Source organism: Pteropus medius, unplaced genomic scaffold (genome assembly GCF_902729225.1).
Source record: "Pteropus medius unplaced genomic scaffold, Ma_sr-lr_union100, whole genome shotgun sequence".
NCBI classification, from domain to species: domain Eukaryota; kingdom Metazoa; phylum Chordata; class Mammalia; order Chiroptera; family Pteropodidae; genus Pteropus; species Pteropus medius.
The window spans coordinates 1,556,364-1,575,202 of record NW_024342470.1 but is presented as its reverse complement, the minus strand read 5'-3'; the positions used below and the strand labels follow the sequence as shown (position 1 = coordinate 1,575,202).

Below are 18,839 nucleotides of genomic sequence, written 5' to 3'. Positions count from 1 at the left end.
AGACTGGCAGCCTCTCCTTTGGGGCCTGGTTGAGTAGAGGTTTAGAAGAGGTTTGGAGTCTTTCTTCTTCCACAAGAAGAGCAGTCCTTAGTCCTCAGTTCCCAAGGAAAAGGAGCCAGATGTAGTAATCATGCATTCTCTGTGTCTGTGTCTCCCTCCTCCTCCTTGTCCTGGCCCAGCCAAGTGGGAAGGGGCCTCGGTTGCCAGAGGTATACTGTGTCATCAGCCGCCTTGGCTGCTTCGGCTTGTTTTCCAAGGTAAGAGGGCTCTGGCTTACTTCCCTCCTCCTCCCCACAGCTGACAGCTCCCATAGGAGTATCCGCAGCCAGCTTAGATGAGAAAACCACCTGTGTGTGTGTGAGAGCGAGAGGGCGAGAGGAGGAGAGAATGCAAGAGCAAGTGCAAGCGAGCTCTCTGATTCCCTCCTGATTCCCAAACCTGGCTCCGCATCTAGCAGCTCCCCAGCTCCTGTACCAACAGCGTCTGCTAATGTCACAGCCCACTCTGGGCCAGAGGTCTTGAGGGCAGAGACCACCTTGGGGAAGCCAAGTGCCCAGGGATCTGACTCTCAAGTGGCATTTCCTTTGTCCAGCTACTCAGCTCTTGGGGTCGGAGGCAGAGCAATTGCTGAGTGCCCAGGGAAACGAGAAGAGTAGGGTGCGAAGCTCCTGGCAAGACAGTCCTGTCTCCCAGCTAGTCCCCCACTAGTCAGATGCCAGGCTGCCCTCTTCTCTGCCCCGGAGGTAGGTAAGGGCAGTGCCCTGACACCCTTCCTCTTCGGGCTGCTGGCGGTGGGCACAGGTCCTAGACGAGGTGGAGCGACGGCGTGGGATCTCTGCCGCGTTGGTCTATCCCTTCATGAGGAGTCTCATGGAGTCGCCCTTCCCCGCTCCAGGGAAGACCATCAAAGTGAAGACATTCCTGCCAGGTGCTGGCAATGAGGTAGGGATTTCTGCTGCCTCCTTTCTCAGACTGTGGATGGGGGCCGGAGTGAGGCCTGCCTTGCCAAGATTACCGTCTTTGGTGCAGAGCAAGATACAGAGCACGGCCCCTTCCACGCTCACCGTGTGTGTATACCTAATCAGCAGGGACTGGAAAAGGGGATGACAGAACTACTGTTCTCTCTGCAACTCCTAGGGGCCTTTCTGGACCTGTATGGCTTAAATTACACACCGCCCGCCCACCTTTTATTTGTTCATCAAATAGTTACTGAGTACGGTGCTCTCTCACGTTCGGGGATCACGTCAGACCTTGGGGCAGTCATAAAGTTAAAGAGGGGCACAGCTCTGTCTTCGTGGAGTTCATAGTCTAGTGGGGGAGATGGATATTAAATAAATACTTCTATTTATAAATAGGCAATTCCTAATTGTGTTAACAACGCCAAGCGAAAGCATAGGAGTGAGGGTATGTAATGGGATCTGCTCTGGATTAAGGGGCCAGGGAAGGCCTCCCCTGATAAGTGACATTTGACTAGGGACCTGAAATGAGTGGAGTCAGCTAAATAGAGTGAGAGGAGGGGACGGAGACTGAAAGAGAAGGGTCAGGATGGGAGAAGATTATTCCAGGTAGAGGGAAAAGCACATGCAAAAGCAGTAGTCGGGGAGATGTGAGCGCTTATCAAGGAACTGAAAAAAAGCCGAAATGCTTGAAGGGATGGTGAGCAGGGGCGGAGAGGCATCAGGGGCCAAACCTCAATGTGCCTGCTCAGCCAAGATAAGGATTTTGGATTTTATATAAAGCAGGGTTATAACATCTGAGGTATGTTTTTAAAATCTCACGCCGGCTGTTATATAGATAATAGATTGAAGTGAAAACAGGGATACTTGCTAGGATACTGTTGCAGTCGTACAAGCAAGGGATGACAGTAGCTTGGATTAAAGTGTTGTAGAAAAGATGAAGAGAAGTAGATGGGTTTGAGATGTATTTGAGAATTAGGATCAAGTAGCACTTGGCGTTTGATTGGAAATAGGGAATAAGTGTTACGGAGATTTTAAGGCTGACTCCCAGCTTTCTGGCTTAAGCAACAGTGTAGCTGATGGAGCGTGTGAAGGAAGAGCTGATTAGAAGAAGGAAGAGGAAGAGTTGGACTGTGTACGTGTTACAGTTAAGATACATGGGAGACATCCAAGGATGTTTAGTAGCAGAGTGTAGACAGGGAAGAGAAGAGAGCCCAGGCCTCAGTCCTCCTCAGTCCTGAGGGACTCCAACATTTTAGAAGTCCTGTAGTAGAGGAGAAGCAGCTCTGAAGGTTGAGAAGATGGGAGGAATACCAGGAAGGAGGGTGGAGCTTGGAAGCCAAAGACGGAGAAGGTGGGAGAGCATCTCAAGGAGGAAAGAGTGATCGGTTACTGCCAAGAGGTCAGGATGAGGATGGCGAGATGCCTTCACGAGAGTGAATTTCAGAAGAGCTGGGGACAAGGGCCCCAGAACCTTGAGTGGAGTGAGTTGAGAAATGAATGGGAGGGGAAGAAAGTGGAAGAACAGCCTGTATGGACATCTCTTCAAGAGGCTTGGCTGTGGACAGAAATAGGGAAGGGGGGGCAGCACTTGAAAGGAAGCCAAGGACGAGGGTGTTGAAGATGGTTGTTTGGATGCTGGTGAGAATGGCCCAGCAGGGGAAGAGGTTAGAGAAGCAGGAGGAAGGGGACAATCAGGCTGTCACTGAGAAGGCCCTGGGATCACGGGAAGGACTGGCTTTTGTTGGGAGAGAAGGGCTCTTCCTTGTGAAATGGCGGGGGAGGGCCATGGCTTGTAGAGTACGGATTCTCATCTGGTGCCTTTGGTTTTCTCAAAATAGAAACGATCGTCCTTTGAGAGTGAGAGGAGGGCGATGGGTTCTCGGAGAGGGAAGAAAGAATAAATGAGTTTGTTGCACAGAGTGGGAGAGGGGCTGACTAAAGAAACATCGGGTTTGCTGGGAGCGGCAAACACCATTTAAGGCCTTTTTCTTGGTCTCTTTGGCTCACCCTCGTTTGGAGGGACTTTAGGCTTCGTGAGTGGTCTTGGGTCAGGGCAGCTGACTCCGCCCCGATGAGCCCAACGGCATGCCGGGGGGTGTTCCTCAGGACATGGCCCGGCCCCCTCACCTGCCTCACTTCGCATCACTCTGACTTGAATTGCTTAGTGTCCCTGAACCCTACTTCTTTTTGCCTAGAAGACACTTCCTTCCTTCTCATCTTGGGCAATCCAAGCTAAGTAGTATCTCGTGCTCTGAGCTGCTGCCTTGACCCCTTCCTGCCCCAGTTGAGGTTGGCACCCTTCCTCAGAGCCCGCTCAGCCCCCTCTGCAGGTGTTGCTCATGTTTTCTGTGTCCTGATACCAGTCTTTCGGGCTGTGATTAGGCTTCTTCAGCTCCACTTGGCCATTTATTATCTCCTGAGGGCAGAGGTGAATGAAAAGAGGCCCAGGCCACAAGAGCCACCTGGATTCTTACTCCCTAGAAGGCACCCCGACACCAGGGTAGTAGGAGTGCAGGGCTTTGTGCTGCGGAGCAGAGCCTCTCGGACTGCATGCAGGCACTGGGAGGTGGGCCGGGGGACCTCACCGTGACTTCTCCTGGCAAAGACAGGAAGGGTGCAGAGGCCTCTGGCATCATTGTGATATGGGATTCCTTCAGCACACATTCACTGAGCATTTTGGGTGTCCACAGCACTGCGCTAATCATGGGGCCTTCTGAGAGTTTACCATCTGGTTGGAGAGACAGTGTAAACAGAACGTTAGAGCAACTTGCTTAGACCCTGAAGAACAAATGAGATGATGTAGGGTGAAAGCCCCTTGAAGAGAGTTCTGATACCAAAATATAAGAGGGAATTTGTTCACCCTTGTTCTCAGGAGGCCTGTGCATCCATGCCGCCCGTATACGCTGAGGGACCAAGGGTGAGGGTAGGCAGCCCCAGCGACAGCACTTTGGTGTCGCCTGAGTGTCAGCAGTTCCTCCTGCTCACACTGCTGGGGTCAACTGCTACCCTCCACCCTCCTAACTGTGCCCAGGGAAGTGGCTTTCTGTACCATGGCAGTGACCTTGGGAGTGGCCTTGTAACTCCTTTGGAGGAAAGACTGCTAGGTCTGGCCCTGATAAAGACAGTCCAGCTTCCTGGCACGGTTGTGGAATAACCAGCCCTCTCCTTGTGTTTTCCTTGTCCCTGGCACAGGGATTAGATAGGCCGATAGAGACAGAGGTCAGGATGGCAGGACAAACATAGTCTTTGGCAGGAAACCCTTTTGAGCAGGAAAGGGAGGGGACATGGCAACAAGGACACTAGCATTGCCTTTCCAGAGGTGGGTGAGACTAGAGTCTGGAGATGTGGAGATATTGTCCTTCCTGTGACCTGGCAATCAGTGATCAGTTGTGGAGTCTGGTCAGCATGGGGGCCAAGGTGTTTGCTTGGGGAGATGGGCAAGAGGGCAGGGAAGCCCTTACAGTTAAAGCTGTGCTGCTCCCTCCTTATCTGTAAGAGCAGTCAGCTCTCCTCCTCCCTTTCCTGAGAGCCTGATGGATGGCCTCTCAGCTCCTTCCTTCCCCACATTCGGAGTTAGCCCTCTTGCCCACACGTTGGGTGTCTGATGGGGAACAGAGCTGTAGTCTAAGGGGAGGAGGAGACTGGAGCTTATTGCATAGTGGGGTAGATTCGAGATCCTGGAAAAGGGAGGTTGGGGAGGGAAACCAGCATCCGGTCACTCTATGAAAGACCCAGGAGTGGCACCCACCTGGCCACCTCAACCCACATTCCCCTTCGCTCTACTGCAGGTGTTAGAGCTGCGGCGGCCCATGGATTCCCGGCTGGAGCATGTGGACTTCGAGTGCCTTTTTACCTGCCTCAGTGTGCGCCAGTTGATCCGAATCTTTGCCTCACTGCTGCTGGAGCGCCGGGTCATTTTTGTGGCAGATAAGCTCAGGTAGGACCCAGTCGAGCAAGGTGAAGAAAAGGGGGGAAGGCACATCTGCTAATCCATCCAGCACGTATTTACGAGCCCTAGTATGTGCCAGCTCCTCTCTGTGGTGTGTATGTGTGGGCGGAGGACGGGCGTGTAGATAAAGATCAAATGGAGCAGGAAAGGTTAACAAACCCAGGAAGAGAGAATGGTTGCGGGAGCAGCACTTGGGAGCACACAAGACGGCAGGATCAAGAACCCAGTGGAGGACTTGGCCCGAGGGAAGAGGGACACTTCTTTTGCAGTAGGTAAGATTGTTCAGGTGCTAATATATTTGTATGGAGAAAGATAAAAAAGTAAAGAAATTTCTGGCTGATGGATGCATTTTCTCTGAAGGAGGAGGCAAGGCAATCTCTATGGGATGCTGAGTTTGAGGATGATGATAATCCTGAGAAAGAGCCACCGTGAGGAAGGGGTCAGGACAATGACTAGGGATAGTACAAGGAGCAATGAGCCATCCACTGACGGGGCCAGTGGAGGGTGTTACCTGTAGAAGGCAATTAATTGGAGTGACCTAGGGCCAGGTAAATGGGGATTTTTGGAGAATGACAGATGAGGCATTGAGGGTGCTAAGGAGGAGAGTGATTACGGAAGGTTGGCCAGTCAAACCAGGAAGATGAACGAGACGACGTCCAGGAACTGGAGGGGCCAGTGTGACAGGGAGGCTGGTTTAGGAGAAATAAGAAAAGAGCCCACTGCTGGGACTAGTCAGGTACAGAGGCTCCACAGGGCCCCTGCCTGTCCTGCCGCCTCTCTGCTGTCTGTGTTCATTGTCCGCCAGCTAAGCCCCTGGCTGCCCAGGGGGCTCTGGTCTGGCTAGACCTCAGTGCCCCTTACAGAGCCTGAACCCTGGAAGTTCCTTTCCTGAAGGTTCCATTCCTTCGCTCAGGGCAGAGCCTCCTCTTTGCCGCCCCCATCCGTACTTAGTCCAGCTCCAATAGGGCTAAGAATACAGCTATTGTTTCTTGTGGCTGCTGTTGCCTCTGAGCACATTCCAGGACCATTCTGGGAGGAAAATGCCCTGTTCTCGGCCTGGCTTGGCATCCAAATTCTGCCAATCTTGAGTCCTAGAAAAGATGTGCTCCCTGCTGGAGTCTGCCTCTGACTGGAGAGGGACGGGGCAGCCAGCCCAGTCATGGCGCACAGTCCTGAGCTGGGGTCAGGGCTTGGTACGTGCAGCCAGCTCACGTTCTGTTGGTCACGTTTTAGATTTTCCAGGAAGGGTCCTTTGCCCCTCTGGCCTAGTTCTGACGTTTGTATATGAAAGGTTGTGTGTGTGTGTGTGTGTGTGTGTGTGTGTGGTGGTGGTGGGGAGACAGTTGCTACAGGCTAAGGCAAGACAAGACATGCATGTGATCAGTCCTAGAGGGTGTACAAAGCCTTCTGCCTTCAAGCCCCAGGCCCATTGGAGGGAGTTGTAGACCTCAGTGTGATCCTGGACCCTGAGATAACCCTTTTCTAGATCTTTTTCAGATGGCTCTCCTTGTGCTTTGGGAGCTGCTGTCCCAGGGGAAGGGCTGTCAGGGCCAGGACACCAGTGTCTCTGCCCTAAGGCCCAGCAGTATATTAGGTGTCCATGGGATCACAGGGCAGCCAAGCAAGACACTGGCTGACAAAACACTTGAGTACATCCAGAGATCCTTTTAGAAGAGGGAGTTTTTTTCTGTCATGTTTTATAACCATGTTCTCTGATTGGTAGGACACTAGTCATGGAAGGGTGAGCCCCTACTGGAGCTGATCAAGTGAAGACCAGAGCTTTTATGGCTAATAGGTAGCACCAATAGATGTGAAGGGATACGTTAGGAAAGGCAAGCTTGAAAATGAACTTGACTGTAGACCTCTGTCTCCTCAACTGTAATATGGTCCTCAGGTGAGGGCCTTTGACTCCTTCTAACAGTTAGATAGTTCAGGCCAGGTGTGTCTCCTGTGTTTACTGGTGCCCTTCACTAGCCCTCAATACTCATGGGGAGTGTGCACTCACTTATGGATCTTTTAGCTAGCATCCTAGAGATTTTCCTCCATCTCCCATTGGTCACTCTGGTTGAGCAGCCAGCCCTGTAATACTCCTGGGTCTAGAGGCCTGGAGCCCCATCTTGGCTAAGAGAGGGATGACCCACTGAGGCCTGTGGCTATTTTTAGAAGCCTGAGAGGAAAGATGGGAGTGAACACCTTTTTCTGCTTGGTTAGAAGTGCCAGCCTCCTCATCTCAGTCAGTGGTCCTCAGTCAGACCACTTTTTCCAATTAAGGAGAGGAAGGAATGGATAGAGGACAGAGCAGTAGAAGTTAACACTGGTCTGGGAGACAGGAAATGTGATTGTGTCTCAGATCTTCCACTTATGATCAAACTGACCACGTAGGTATTGGCGACCCCAGCTGTAAGATATGGAATTGATAAGATGACTTCTGTAGGGCGTTCCAGCTTTTACATGCTATGAATTTGGATCAACTTTTACTCATTTTACCTTTTTTCTCCCTGGCCTGAGCTGATGATACTCCCACGTGGGTAGACCTGCCTGTGCCTACAGGTGGCCGTTTGTGAGGGTGTATGTGAGTCCTGTGCTGTGTTCAGGTATCGCTACATACTTGCCTGTTTCTAGGTAGAGTCACCAAAGAGGGTAGTACCAGTGTCCTTGGGGCGCTGAGCCGTGGGCATGTGGGGCTTCACCAGTCTGCAGGGTCAGACCCAGGCCTGAGCCCCATTAACGTTTTCGTCATGCTGGGAGTTTTAACATAAAGAGATGTCGTGAACCTCCAGCAGGCTCTTAACTCCTGTTCCCTGAAGGTACTGGCCCTGGGCTCAGGAGCTCTGTCTCTGTTTGTCTACCAGCACCCTATCCAGCTGCTCCCATGCTGTGGTGGCCTTGCTCTACCCCTTCTCCTGGCAACACACCTTCATTCCTGTCCTCCCCGCCTCCATGATTGACATCGTCTGCTGCCCCACCCCCTTCCTGGTTGGCCTGCTCTCCAGCTCCCTCCCCAAATTGAAGGAGCTGCCTGTGGAGGAGGTAGGCCAGCTGGGAAACTCTGTGGGTGGAAAGGGTAGAGGGAAGAAGGGAGGGAAGGAACAGAAACCCCCAGGAGGGAAGGGCAGAGGGAGAGAGGGGGGAGGAAAGCACTGGGATCTTCCTATTTGTGACCTTTGCACCTTTTTACCCAGCTCTTACGCTTTCTCCCTGGGAGGGCAGTGCCCAGCTAGGGGTGTTCCTGTTATCTGTCCCTGGGAATCCAGAATTCTGGATTCCCAGGAGCATTGTCTGGGGAGGACATTGCAGGGATTCACACCCTAAATCACTGCCATTAATGACTTTTTTTTCCTCAGGCTCTGATGGTGAATCTAGGATCTGACCGATTCATCCGCCAGGTAAGAGCGAGGCATCACAGAATATGGCCTGCCCTAGGGTGGGTGCTTGTTCCATGAGGACTCCAGAGGACCCAACGCTGTCACACACCCTGCTCAACCTTCACCTGCTGTTTGTTGAGCTCTCTGGGTTCCATATTCACAGAATAGACAGGTGGAGAGAAGCTGATCTGAAAAGTCTTGACCTCAGCAAGATCTGCCTTTCTGGTTGACATCATCAGCTTCTGGAAGGCAGTGTGAGAGTGCAGGGAACTTGGCCTGGAAGTCTAATGACTTGACCTCTGGGCTCTGCCACCTTTGAACCACAAGACAGGCCTCTGGACTTCTCTGAGCCAGGGTTCTCATCTCTAACCAGGAGTAGTGATAATGCCTGCCTTGAAATGTTGCCGAGGGATTACACATGATGCCTTGAGATGTCAAGATTTGCAGTCATTGTTGTCAACTTCAGAAAGCCTTTCTTAGTCATGGAAAGCCTCCTGACTCTCTACAGAGGAGCACAACCCAATGTCATGCCCTCTGGGAATGGACAGTCTCTTACACACCACTGATAGAGCTATGACTCCGGGTACAAGGCATCAAAGTGCAGACACTGAACCAGAGTGTAGAGACAAGAACAGCAGCCCAACCTCATACCTGAGACACAGGCTGGGCCACAGTTTCCCCACACTGAGCCGGCTGTGCTTCCCACCTGGAGCTGAAAATGGAGGAATTGGGGCAACTTCATTAGGGTGCCAGGGTAGGAATCCTAGCTGGTCCTAGTCAGTAAATGCCACCGGCTCCACCACTTTTTATCTGTGTGACCTTGGGCAAGTTTCTACCCTCTATTTGTGACTCAGATTCTCATTTTAAAATGAGGTTGATAAGTAGTATCTGGGTTGTCGAGAGAATTAAATGAGATTGTGTGTTTAAGCCCTTCAGACAGAGCCTGGCACATAGTAAGTGCTCAGTCAGTGCCAGCCGTGATTATTATCACCGTGCGTTTTCCTTCTCCTGCAGATGGATGACGAGGATACGTTGTTACCTAGAAAGTTACAGGCAGCTCTGGAGCAGGCTCTAGAGAGGAAGAACGAACTGATCTCCCAGGACTCTGACAGCGACTCCGATGATGGTGAGTGAGGCTTGCCACGGCACAGCCAGCTCTGGTCCAGACTCCCGCTGCTCTGGGTCTGGGCCTCATGGGTCTGGGCCCTGCTTCTGTGCACCAGACCCTTCTGGCAGATGAGGCTCCAGGTGTAGGGCTTTAGTCTCCTCTAGCCTTGAATGCTCTAACCCCACAGTCAGTGAGGTTCAGGGAGTTATGGCTTGACTGGGACTGAGGGGAGAAAAGTATTGTATTTTATCAGAGGGGGTGCAGGAACATGAACAACATCGGGGCTGCGTCTAGGGTGCTGAGGCAAGAAGCTGCCTTCTTCCCTCTAGTTCTTCTCTGCCTCTGGAGCTTTGGGAAGGAAAACCCAAAGACAAGTGGCAACTACGAAGACTCTTTTTGCTGACAGGAAAGTAGTTGTTCCTCCCTCTTGGGCCTTGCCTCAAGCCATTGCAGGAGATGGAGGGAACTTCTTCCTGTGAAGCCAGGAAAACCCCAGAGAGTGAAGCATGTGGGGAAAGTGGTCCTCTGGTCTCTGATTTCCACTTTCATTCATCCAGCAAATATTTTCTACCTTCCATTTTCAGAGCGCAGTTTCCAGCCTCCCAGCTTGTGGCCTAGTTACAAGCCCCAGAACACAAGGGATAAAGTTTCGAGAACAGATGACTGGTTCTAGCCGGGAGTTTTGCTGGGAAGAGGGAGACAATACCAACTGGAGGCTGGGATTGTAGTTTGGAGAGTGCAGGCTCTTGACCTGATCCTCAAAGATTTTCTTTTCTCTTTCAGAATGTAATACCCTCAATGGGCTGGTGTCAGAGGTGTTTATCCGGTTCTTCGTGGAGACAGTTGGGCACTACTCCCTCTTCCTGACTCAGAGCGAGAAGGGGGAGAGGGCCTTCCAGCGAGAGGCCTTCCGCAAGTCTGTGGCCTCCAAGAGCATCCGCCGTTTTCTTGAGGTTTTTATGGAGTCTCAGATGTTTGCTGGCTTCATCCAAGACAGGGAGCTAAGGAAATGTCGGGCAAAGGGTAAGGTTAGAAGAGTTTGGTTTGAGGGGCAGTGGGCACTCTCTCTCTCTCTCTCACTTTTCTGTTACGAGCAGGGCTGAATAGCTAGATACTGTGATGGGTATCAGCTAGGGCCAGGCCTCCTCACATCCCTTTTCTTCTGATAGAAACTTCCAAGGGAGCTTTCTTCTCCTCTTGTCTCAGTAAATGCCTTCATAAGGCAGTGCACAGGATGGAGCCATGTGGCTGGAAAGTGGGGCTTGTCTCCGCCAAGAGCAGCATGCTGTTGGTTGCCAAGTCCCTTATTATTCAGAGAAAAGGACCAGACTGAGCATTTTAGGGGCTTCTGAGAATCCAGGGTTGAGAAGGCCCTTGAAGAGAACTGAGCTAGCCGTCTTAGGTTGGTGGTGGTCTGCATTTGGAGCAGGTCATCTTATCTCTAGTTATTACATCAGCTCTAGGGCTTTTCCATGTCATCAGGATCTTTCTGTCTAACCTTGGGGTTGTTATTCTGTCTGCTAGTACTGTCCATAAAGTCGGATAGACTTTTTTGAAACAACACGGTAGAGTGGTCTAAAAGGAACTAGAGAAGGTATCCACTTGGGGGCAGCTCTGAAACGAGGAGTGGCATTTTCACCACAATACAGCTCAGGAATGTGCACTGGGAAGCAGGGTATCTAGGGCTTCTTGCTGTATCAGCAGTGAACACCAGTAAAATGTCATTAATGATAGTTTTGATGAGCCAGTCTGAATTCTAAGGTGCTCCTATAAATTATGTTGCAGACATTGGTTTCTCCCTTTTTTGGGATCTCTGCCTCATGGCCCCCTCCAGTAAGCCTCCCCTTCCCTTCCTCCAATGACTATTCTCTTCTCCAGGCCTCTTTGAGCAGCGAGTAGAGCAGTATTTAGAGGAACTCCCGGACACTGAGCAGAGTGGAATGAATAAGTTTCTCCGAGGTTTGGGTAAGTAGCCTTGTCACTAATGAGATAGATGTTCAGCAAGAAGGGAATGGCTGGGGGATCTGCACCCCAAACTATTCTAAACCAATGCCAATAGATATTTATACTGGGGCTGTAGATAGAACAGGAAGAGATCCTTCAGTGAAGAGAAAAGTCCCAGCGCAGTGCTCCAAGGGCATTTAGTACATTATTTACCAAACTACAGAACCAAGAGGAACTGCAGCTCCTCACCTAAGTCAGGTCTTTCTGAGTGTACTGCTTCCTGAGTGAATATGAGGGCCGCTACAACTAGTGAAGCTTTCTTCTAGGCCGTAAGGGGTATGCAAGAGTAGCAGTGCCAGAGTGCCCTTCTCTGAAAACCACCACTCCTTTCAAAGAGTTCAGCCAGTTGGTTCATAAATTCATAGCATGTCTTAGCTTAAAGGCTAAAGAAGTTAAATGGCTTGCCCAAAGCCACACAGTGATTGACACCAGTGCCCTCATTAGAGCTCCTGAGTGTTTTCCCTACCCTGGATCAGATCTATCACAGTTATAATTCAATCTTTCTAATCCTTTCTCTCCCACTTTGAGGTTTAGGGCTGTTGGAAAAGATAGTATTGAGACATTCTCATTCTTGTCCTTTCTTTCCCACAGGCAACAAAATGAAGTTCCTCCACAAGAAGAATTAAGCCCCTTTCCCAGTAACAGAATCCAGTGCCTTGCAGAGCCTGGAGCCTGGGGAGGGGGCCCAGCCTGGGACCCGCTGGGCTGCTGTGGCTGCTCTGCCCCCACAGGCCCCACCCTCTAAGCCAGCCCACGTCTGCCTTCACAATATCCCAGGATACTGTTTGTAAATAATCTGCTGTAAGCTTTCGTATCTGTTTTTGTAACAAGCAAAGAGAGTCTGGTAAATATTTGTATATTCCCAAGGGGCCGGTGCTTTCCTGCCCTGCCCGAGCATGGATGAAGTTTTGCTGGGTGCTGGTGACTGGCCAATTATGTGCAGCTGACTGTCTCAGCCGAACCACTGATCTTCCCTTGGAGGTTCCTGGCCTGCCTGCCTGAGGCCCCTGCTGCCAGTCTTGGGCCCTGGAGAGCAGATGCTGTCTTGTGATGTACAGGATGACTATTTTTAATCTTAGAGTTTCTATTTTTTTCTAGTAGCCTCCCCTCCCCTAAACCTCTGTTTTTAAAAGGCAAAGGCCAATCAATCTCCATTTTCAGCATGGTACCAGGCTCTTGGGCCTGGCCTTCTCTCGCTCCTCCCACCTCGATGATGGTCAGTGAGTTATGGGAAGCCTACCCTCCCCTCCCAGCTCTGCCAGTGCTCTCTGGGCCCGGCTTCCAGTCAGTGGTGGCCATGATGCGGTACAGGGCATCCCTCCTTCCCACCATCTACGGGTGTTCTCAATAAAGTGTACAGTTGTTTGGGCCCAAAGCCCCATGTGTTCCTTGGCTTCATTCTCTAGAACTTCTTCTTCTGGGGGATGGGCTGAGACAGGCCAGTCAGGGGTGAAACATCATCATGCAGGGGACTGAATACTTAATTAAGAGTTTAGCTTCAGTATGTGGGTCGTTGACCTTCCCTAAAATCGGGTTCTCTGAACTGGGTTGTATGTCTAGTCTTAGAGTTAGAAGATACCTGATCATTGTTCTAGCTCAACTTCCCTCTCCAACAGCCAATTGTTCAGACTGTGTCAGTGTTTCTAGTGATGGAAAGAATGCTCATTGCCCTTTGGCTCTGCTATTAGATGAATCTTAACATTTTTCTATTCAGTATGAAGCCCTTAAGACATCACTGGGTATCCTGTCTTTGGTGGAGTGAAGCCCAGCTAAAGCCAACCCAGAGCTTTCTCATAGCTCTGGCCTATTGCCTATGGCTCTTCCATGTCACTTTGTGAAAAGTTATTTTTGTTGGAATCCTAGGTTTGAATATAGAAATTCTTCCACATTCCGTGGAAGAGCTGGAGAGAAAGAAGCAAGATAGGGAAAATGGGTGGCTTAGGTTTTCTTCCCACTCAAGGCCTTTGCAGAGCAGAGACCTTGAAAATTCCCAAGATGAGGCCTTAAAGTTGGAACTCTTCATTGGTATTGGGTTTGGGTCTGCAGGATTTGAACCGTGGAGTAAAGTTTTCTTATCCTTCCACCCTAGCCTACTTAACCAAGAGACGATCCCATCCTGTGTTCCCTTTCCTGCCCATCTTCAACTCCACTGAGGCCTGCGCAGGTCCCAGCCCCTTTGTTGTTTGGGATTGCTATCTGCCTCATAAAGCAAAGTAGAAGGTTGTCTTCTTGGAAAACAAAGCTGTCTTCTCTGAAAAAAGCCTCCTACATAGTTGGCCTGGGCATCTTCTAGGAATAGGAAGGCGGGATTTGAGGCCTCATGAGTCTGGGTTTTCAGTTGATGTAGGGAGAGGACACTGGTTATAACCAGAAAGTCCAGAGCGGGCTGTAGTTACCTTCAGAACTCATCACTGTTTACACAGCCTGGGCTCCATGACAGTCATAGAAGTGGATTCCTTAATAATAAAATAATAATCCAGTTTTTAATGTACTCTTTTTAAAGATATATAGGCAACCATTTTTTATTTATTTTTTTGCAAAATTTGAAACTTGTATGTATCTTTAAAATCTTTAAGAGACCTAAGGTTGACCCCCTATGGACTTCTTCCTCCTATAGCCAGAGCTCTCATTCCAATTCGGAATATCAATACTGCCACATAATGGCTTGGAATGGCCTGCAAGTCACTTGCTTCATGTAGTGACTGCTATGGGCAAGGCACAGAAGTCTTATGGGGATGGTAGAAGTGGATGTGTCCAAAGGGCCTGGTTTGGGGTTAACAAAAAGTGTTCAGGGCACCTTTCCACATTCTGCTTTTACATGATCTCTGGACCCCTAGAAATGGTTCTCAACTCTGACAGATCCAAACTCCCCTTTTCTATAGCCAATACTGTAACTACTCCCTTTACTATCTTGAAATGAAATTCATAGATAATATAACTTACCTAAACTTGTCTTAACTAATATAAAAGGAGAAATGAAAGTATTTCGTTATAAAGTAACATGTATTTCAATAGATAAATGCTTGGGCACAACTATACTAGCAAACACAATGAAGTCAGATGCTTAGACCTATACGCAGAATTACTGGGATTATAATAGCTACATGTGCAGACGGATAAATGTGTTGTTTAAAAACTCAGATTCTACTGAGTAGGTGTTATTGTTGCCCTGATATGAACGATTTTTGGTAATATTCTAAACAAAACACAGTATGAGCTTCCCCTGACTTAAACAGTATTTGGAATCCTGGAAAACTGAGAAGTATGTGAAAGCGAAACAAACAGACAAAATAACATTATGTGTAAATGGAGTTAAGTTCTAAACTAGATTTTCTTTGTTTTTAAGAATCAACCCATACATTGCAAGACTTCTGGCATTCCTGGATGCTTCCCCTCCATGATTATGACCCCCTTCCCCATGGTAGTGCCACTTCAATAAACAAGTGTCCTTTAACAGTGCCTTCCTGACAACCCTGTGGCAATCGATCGGGGGCACCACAATACTGTCTCTACCAGAAGTCCCAGTGCCTATGGACTGTCAGCTCTCTTCTATTCCAGAGTTAAGAAAGGCCCTGGGTTTTCTTCTGTAATCAGTCTGGTTAACTTTTAAAGCAAGAAAGGCTGCCCTATTTCATCTTTCTAAGTGCTGTTTTCAGTTAAGTAAGCATGTTTTGGTAACTTGTGCCAAAATGAGATGGCTTGTTAAAGGCAGTATTTTGAAGGCTTGCCCTTGGAAATCGGTATTATTCCAACTGCGGTTCACACTGGATTGTGAAATTAGGGCCCCAAGAAAATCTAATTACAATCACAGCTCGGTTAAATCTTTGTTAATAAATAATACCTTTTCACATGTGGACTTGAAACCTACCTTGTACCCAAAATAAGGATAAACAGAGTTTTAAAAAAATCTTAAAATGGGAATAAAAAACAAAGATTGGACTGTATAATAAAGCCAGAAAGGAAACATACACTTAAACCTATATTCTTACTAGGGGTGATATACGAAAGTATTTTCTAGAACCAGACTGTGGTGGCATGCATTTAAAACATCTTAAATTTATGGAGGTAGGGGTGGATGTAAATTAAAAGGTCATGAAAACTCTAAAACATGAGAAAATATTTATTTTCAGCACTGGCAAGATATTGGCAACATTTTTTAAAGTTATTTTTTGTCCGTTTATATTGCCTTTTATTATGAAATATGCATTTGGTTAAGAAACTCGGGTTGTACCAAAGCATACACCATCTCCCTCACCTTCCAAAACAAATGAGAAAATTCTTTCTCTGTTTTATGTTCTTCCAGAACATTTTCATGTTTGTACAAGCATTTTTTATTTAGCCCAAGGTGCCCTGAACATAGTTGGCGCTTGCTATCTTTTGACAACTGAAAGTTAATTCTGAGGTTTGGAAATTCCAAGTGTATATAAAGACCACGCCTCCTGCAGCTAAGCGCAACGGAAGGGAGATTTGACGTGTGCAAAAGTGGCAGCGACTTCCGCGGCCTGAAGCGTACTCTGATCGAGTCCGCAATTGAACCTCCCGCCTTGCGGGGGCAAAAGTTATCTACGCCTCGCGATGTGGACGGCCCCGCCCATTCCGGATATGGCTGGGAACTGGCGCCGATCGGGCTTCCGGTCATGCGGTGGGGGGGGTCAAAGTGACCCCGGAAGTAGAGTCTCTCGCTGCAAATGGCTTTCGGGGGCGGAGGAAAAGCGCGCCGAGTCGTGTGAGGGCGCTTCGGAAGTCTCTGGCAGCGTAGATCAACGAGCTTGGCAGCGGTAGCGGCAGGCTCTGCAGGGCTCCTGTCGCCCGAACCCTAATAGCCTACTGCCTTCTAGTGTAGGCAGACGCTGTATATCTCCCGCCGGCGGTGCGCGCTTCAGGTTTGTTTTCGTCCCGGGGCTGACTTCACTCTTGGGCTAGCCATCGAATACAAATATTTGAAAACTTAAATCCGACATAGCTGATTTTGCAAAATGTGGCAGCCATCCCATAAATTGTAACTCATAGCTGCAGCACCGAAGTTTGTATGAAAATATGACATGTTTCTATTAAGCCAGAAATGTCCTTAGCAATTTCAGCTTATAGAAAATTTAGCTGTCATCCTAATGCGCTAGGTGATAACCATTTCATTTTCAGAGACCACGGAGTTAGAGGGGCATCTGATGAAGCTCTGCTCTTCCTATATGGGAGGACGGCATTAACCCTGTGCACTTACTGGCCACTGAACAGTGGCATTACGAAGTTCCGTGTCTACAGGACACGTTAGTAAAAGCTTGGCAGCCTCACGAACGTTGTTTCCTTGCGTTGGCTATGACTATATTTTATATATCAGTTATGGCACCTTTTACTCTCAACTGAAATATAAAAGAAAATTAAAGGTTTGCCTTCGGTTCCATAAAGCAAGCCAAGTGGTCACTATAGGTCTGTCTTTTTCACTTATTTGGGACATGAATTTGGCTTTTCACCAATCACCCCAGCTTCTTTGGCAGCATTACTGCTTGGAGAGGAATCAGAATCCAGGTGTTAGCTGTCGATACTGTTGAGTGACCAAGCTGTAAGGAGGCAGCTCCAAATAGATCAGAAGCTGCCTTTCCCAGGTCAGGAAATGGGGTGGCATGGTGTCTGGGGCATCATATTTAGATTAGCTGTACTGGAGACTTACACATTTAGCATGTTCATCTGCACCCTCTATGTAGGATTGGGATATTATTCTATCCAACCCCATTCTGTTTCTGGATAGTTACCACCACAAGATGCCAACTAATACCAGGGGCAGAAGCTGACACTAAGGTACTAGTGATTTTTTTCTTACTCCTAAACTCCACCCTTCCAGGCCTATTTTGCAATTAGCCCCACCCCAATTAGGTTAAGTCACCAAGTCATGTTGTCTTTTGAATCCTACTCCTTTTGTTCGCATTCCCATGTTTTGAACCTGCCTCCAGCCTCACCCAGTCCATAAACCACAAGAGGCTCTCCAGGCTCATCTCCCACTTAACGTCACTTGCATAAGCTTTCCACATTGATTTCCTAAATCATGTTTTTTCTCTTCCCTGTGTTTGAACCACTTTCCCATTAACTGAATCACACCAAGGATGACTTGTCTGCTGTGACAGCTCACACTTACATATGGTTACTAAGAGTCAAAAAATCTTAAATGCTTCCCATTTTACTTAATTCATACGATCAAGTAGGTGCCTTCACCTAAGTTTTAATGAGAAAATTGGACTAAGCCTAAGTCTTATAGCTGTTAGGTTTAGATCTAAAGTCCAAATCCTGTATGAATCTTCCCTGCAAGATTACATTTTCCTTCCTTTAGTGTCTGCTAGGACACAAATGTTAAGTCTCGTAATTCTTTATCAACTACTAACCACTCGTTTAGATCCATGGCCTTAGCTTCCATATTAAGTCCTCTAAGACACTAAGGGAAACCCTTCACTTTACCTTTCTCACTCAGCACATTAAGGGAGATGCAAATCCAAATGTTTGTCCATCTAAGTAAAGCCTTCCTGACCCCTTTTAACTCCCATTATTTAAATCAGGTCTCTTGTCCTGTGCTTCCTTATATTTGTCGGCCCTCAACATCCTCTAATGGTTGTAAACAGCTTTGTTCCATAGAGCACTAAGGAAATACTTCGCCACCAAACTAACCTAGTAGCTGAGTTTTAAGTGCCATCTTAACCATTTCTTTGGCCCGAGTTCTAGACTGCGTTATTTTTGGTGGGAAAAAAATCAAAACCTTTGGCAGAACTATAAAAACTGTAGCAAATTATAACTCCTGACATCTGTGAGGGTCCTATCTGTATACAAGCATTGGTCATTTTTTGCAGATGCAGACCCTAGAAAGACTGATTCATTTCTGGCCAAATTTCTCTACTAGCTACATTTAAGACTAGAAGAAAAATTGTTCAAAGAAATACATTATGGTCTATGGCCATGTCACCCTGAACATGCCCAATCTTGTCTGATCTCGGAAGCAGGATCGGGCCTGGTTAGTACTTAGATGGGAAACCACCTAGGAATACCAGGTGCTGTAGGTGGTTAAAAGAGAAAAAACATTATGAAATGTTAATAGTAATCTTAACTCCTATGTACAAGGACCCATAAATCCTGACAGTTGCTATCTAGGATCCAGACCACTTTAATACGTAAAAGCCCTGGTGCATTTTAAATTCAGATTGCTGGGCCCCATTTCAAGATTTTGGTCATAACCAGAATGGTTTAGTCCAAGATGAGGGAGCCAGGTGGAAAACCCTTAGGTTCAGGAATTAAGTCCAGAACTGCCTCTATCCTATCACTCTGTCCCCTCTTTAGAACATTACTCATCAAATTCCTGTAAAGACTATTCCCCACCAAAACTGAGTCTTCCTCTTTTGAGACCCATGGAACGTTTATGGGCACATCATTCCACTCACTGTAAATTCAGTGTATACAATGCAGACAGATTTTCCAGC

At 48.2% G+C, this 18,839-nt stretch overlaps 1 protein-coding gene across 10 annotated transcripts in view; it reads left to right on the top strand.

Annotated features, from left to right (window-relative positions):
• Nucleotides 1–12,761, top strand: part of DENND2B (DENN domain containing 2B) — a 136,678-nt gene extending 123,917 nt beyond the window's left edge. For 6 of the 10 annotated variants that reach the window (XM_039863520.1, XM_039863522.1, XM_039863524.1 and 3 more), the window contains 9 exons: nt 180–257; nt 802–942; nt 4,748–4,896; nt 7,761–7,938; nt 8,253–8,294; nt 9,288–9,399; nt 10,165–10,404; nt 11,260–11,346; nt 11,977–12,754. In XM_039863520.1, the coding sequence (XP_039719454.1) occupies nt 180–257; nt 802–942; nt 4,748–4,896; nt 7,761–7,938; nt 8,253–8,294; nt 9,288–9,399; nt 10,165–10,404; nt 11,260–11,346; nt 11,977–12,011 (1,062 nt within the window). In that variant the 3' untranslated portion in view covers nt 12,012–12,754. Of the gene's footprint in view, nt 1–179; nt 258–801; nt 943–4,747; nt 4,897–7,760; nt 7,939–8,252; nt 8,295–9,287; nt 9,400–10,164; nt 10,405–11,259; nt 11,347–11,976 lie in introns of all 10 variants that reach the window. The other 4 variants (XM_039863516.1, XM_039863518.1, XM_039863515.1 and 1 more) reach the window with 3 other exon arrangements.
• The last annotated feature ends 6,078 nt before the right edge of the window (nt 12,762–18,839 follow it).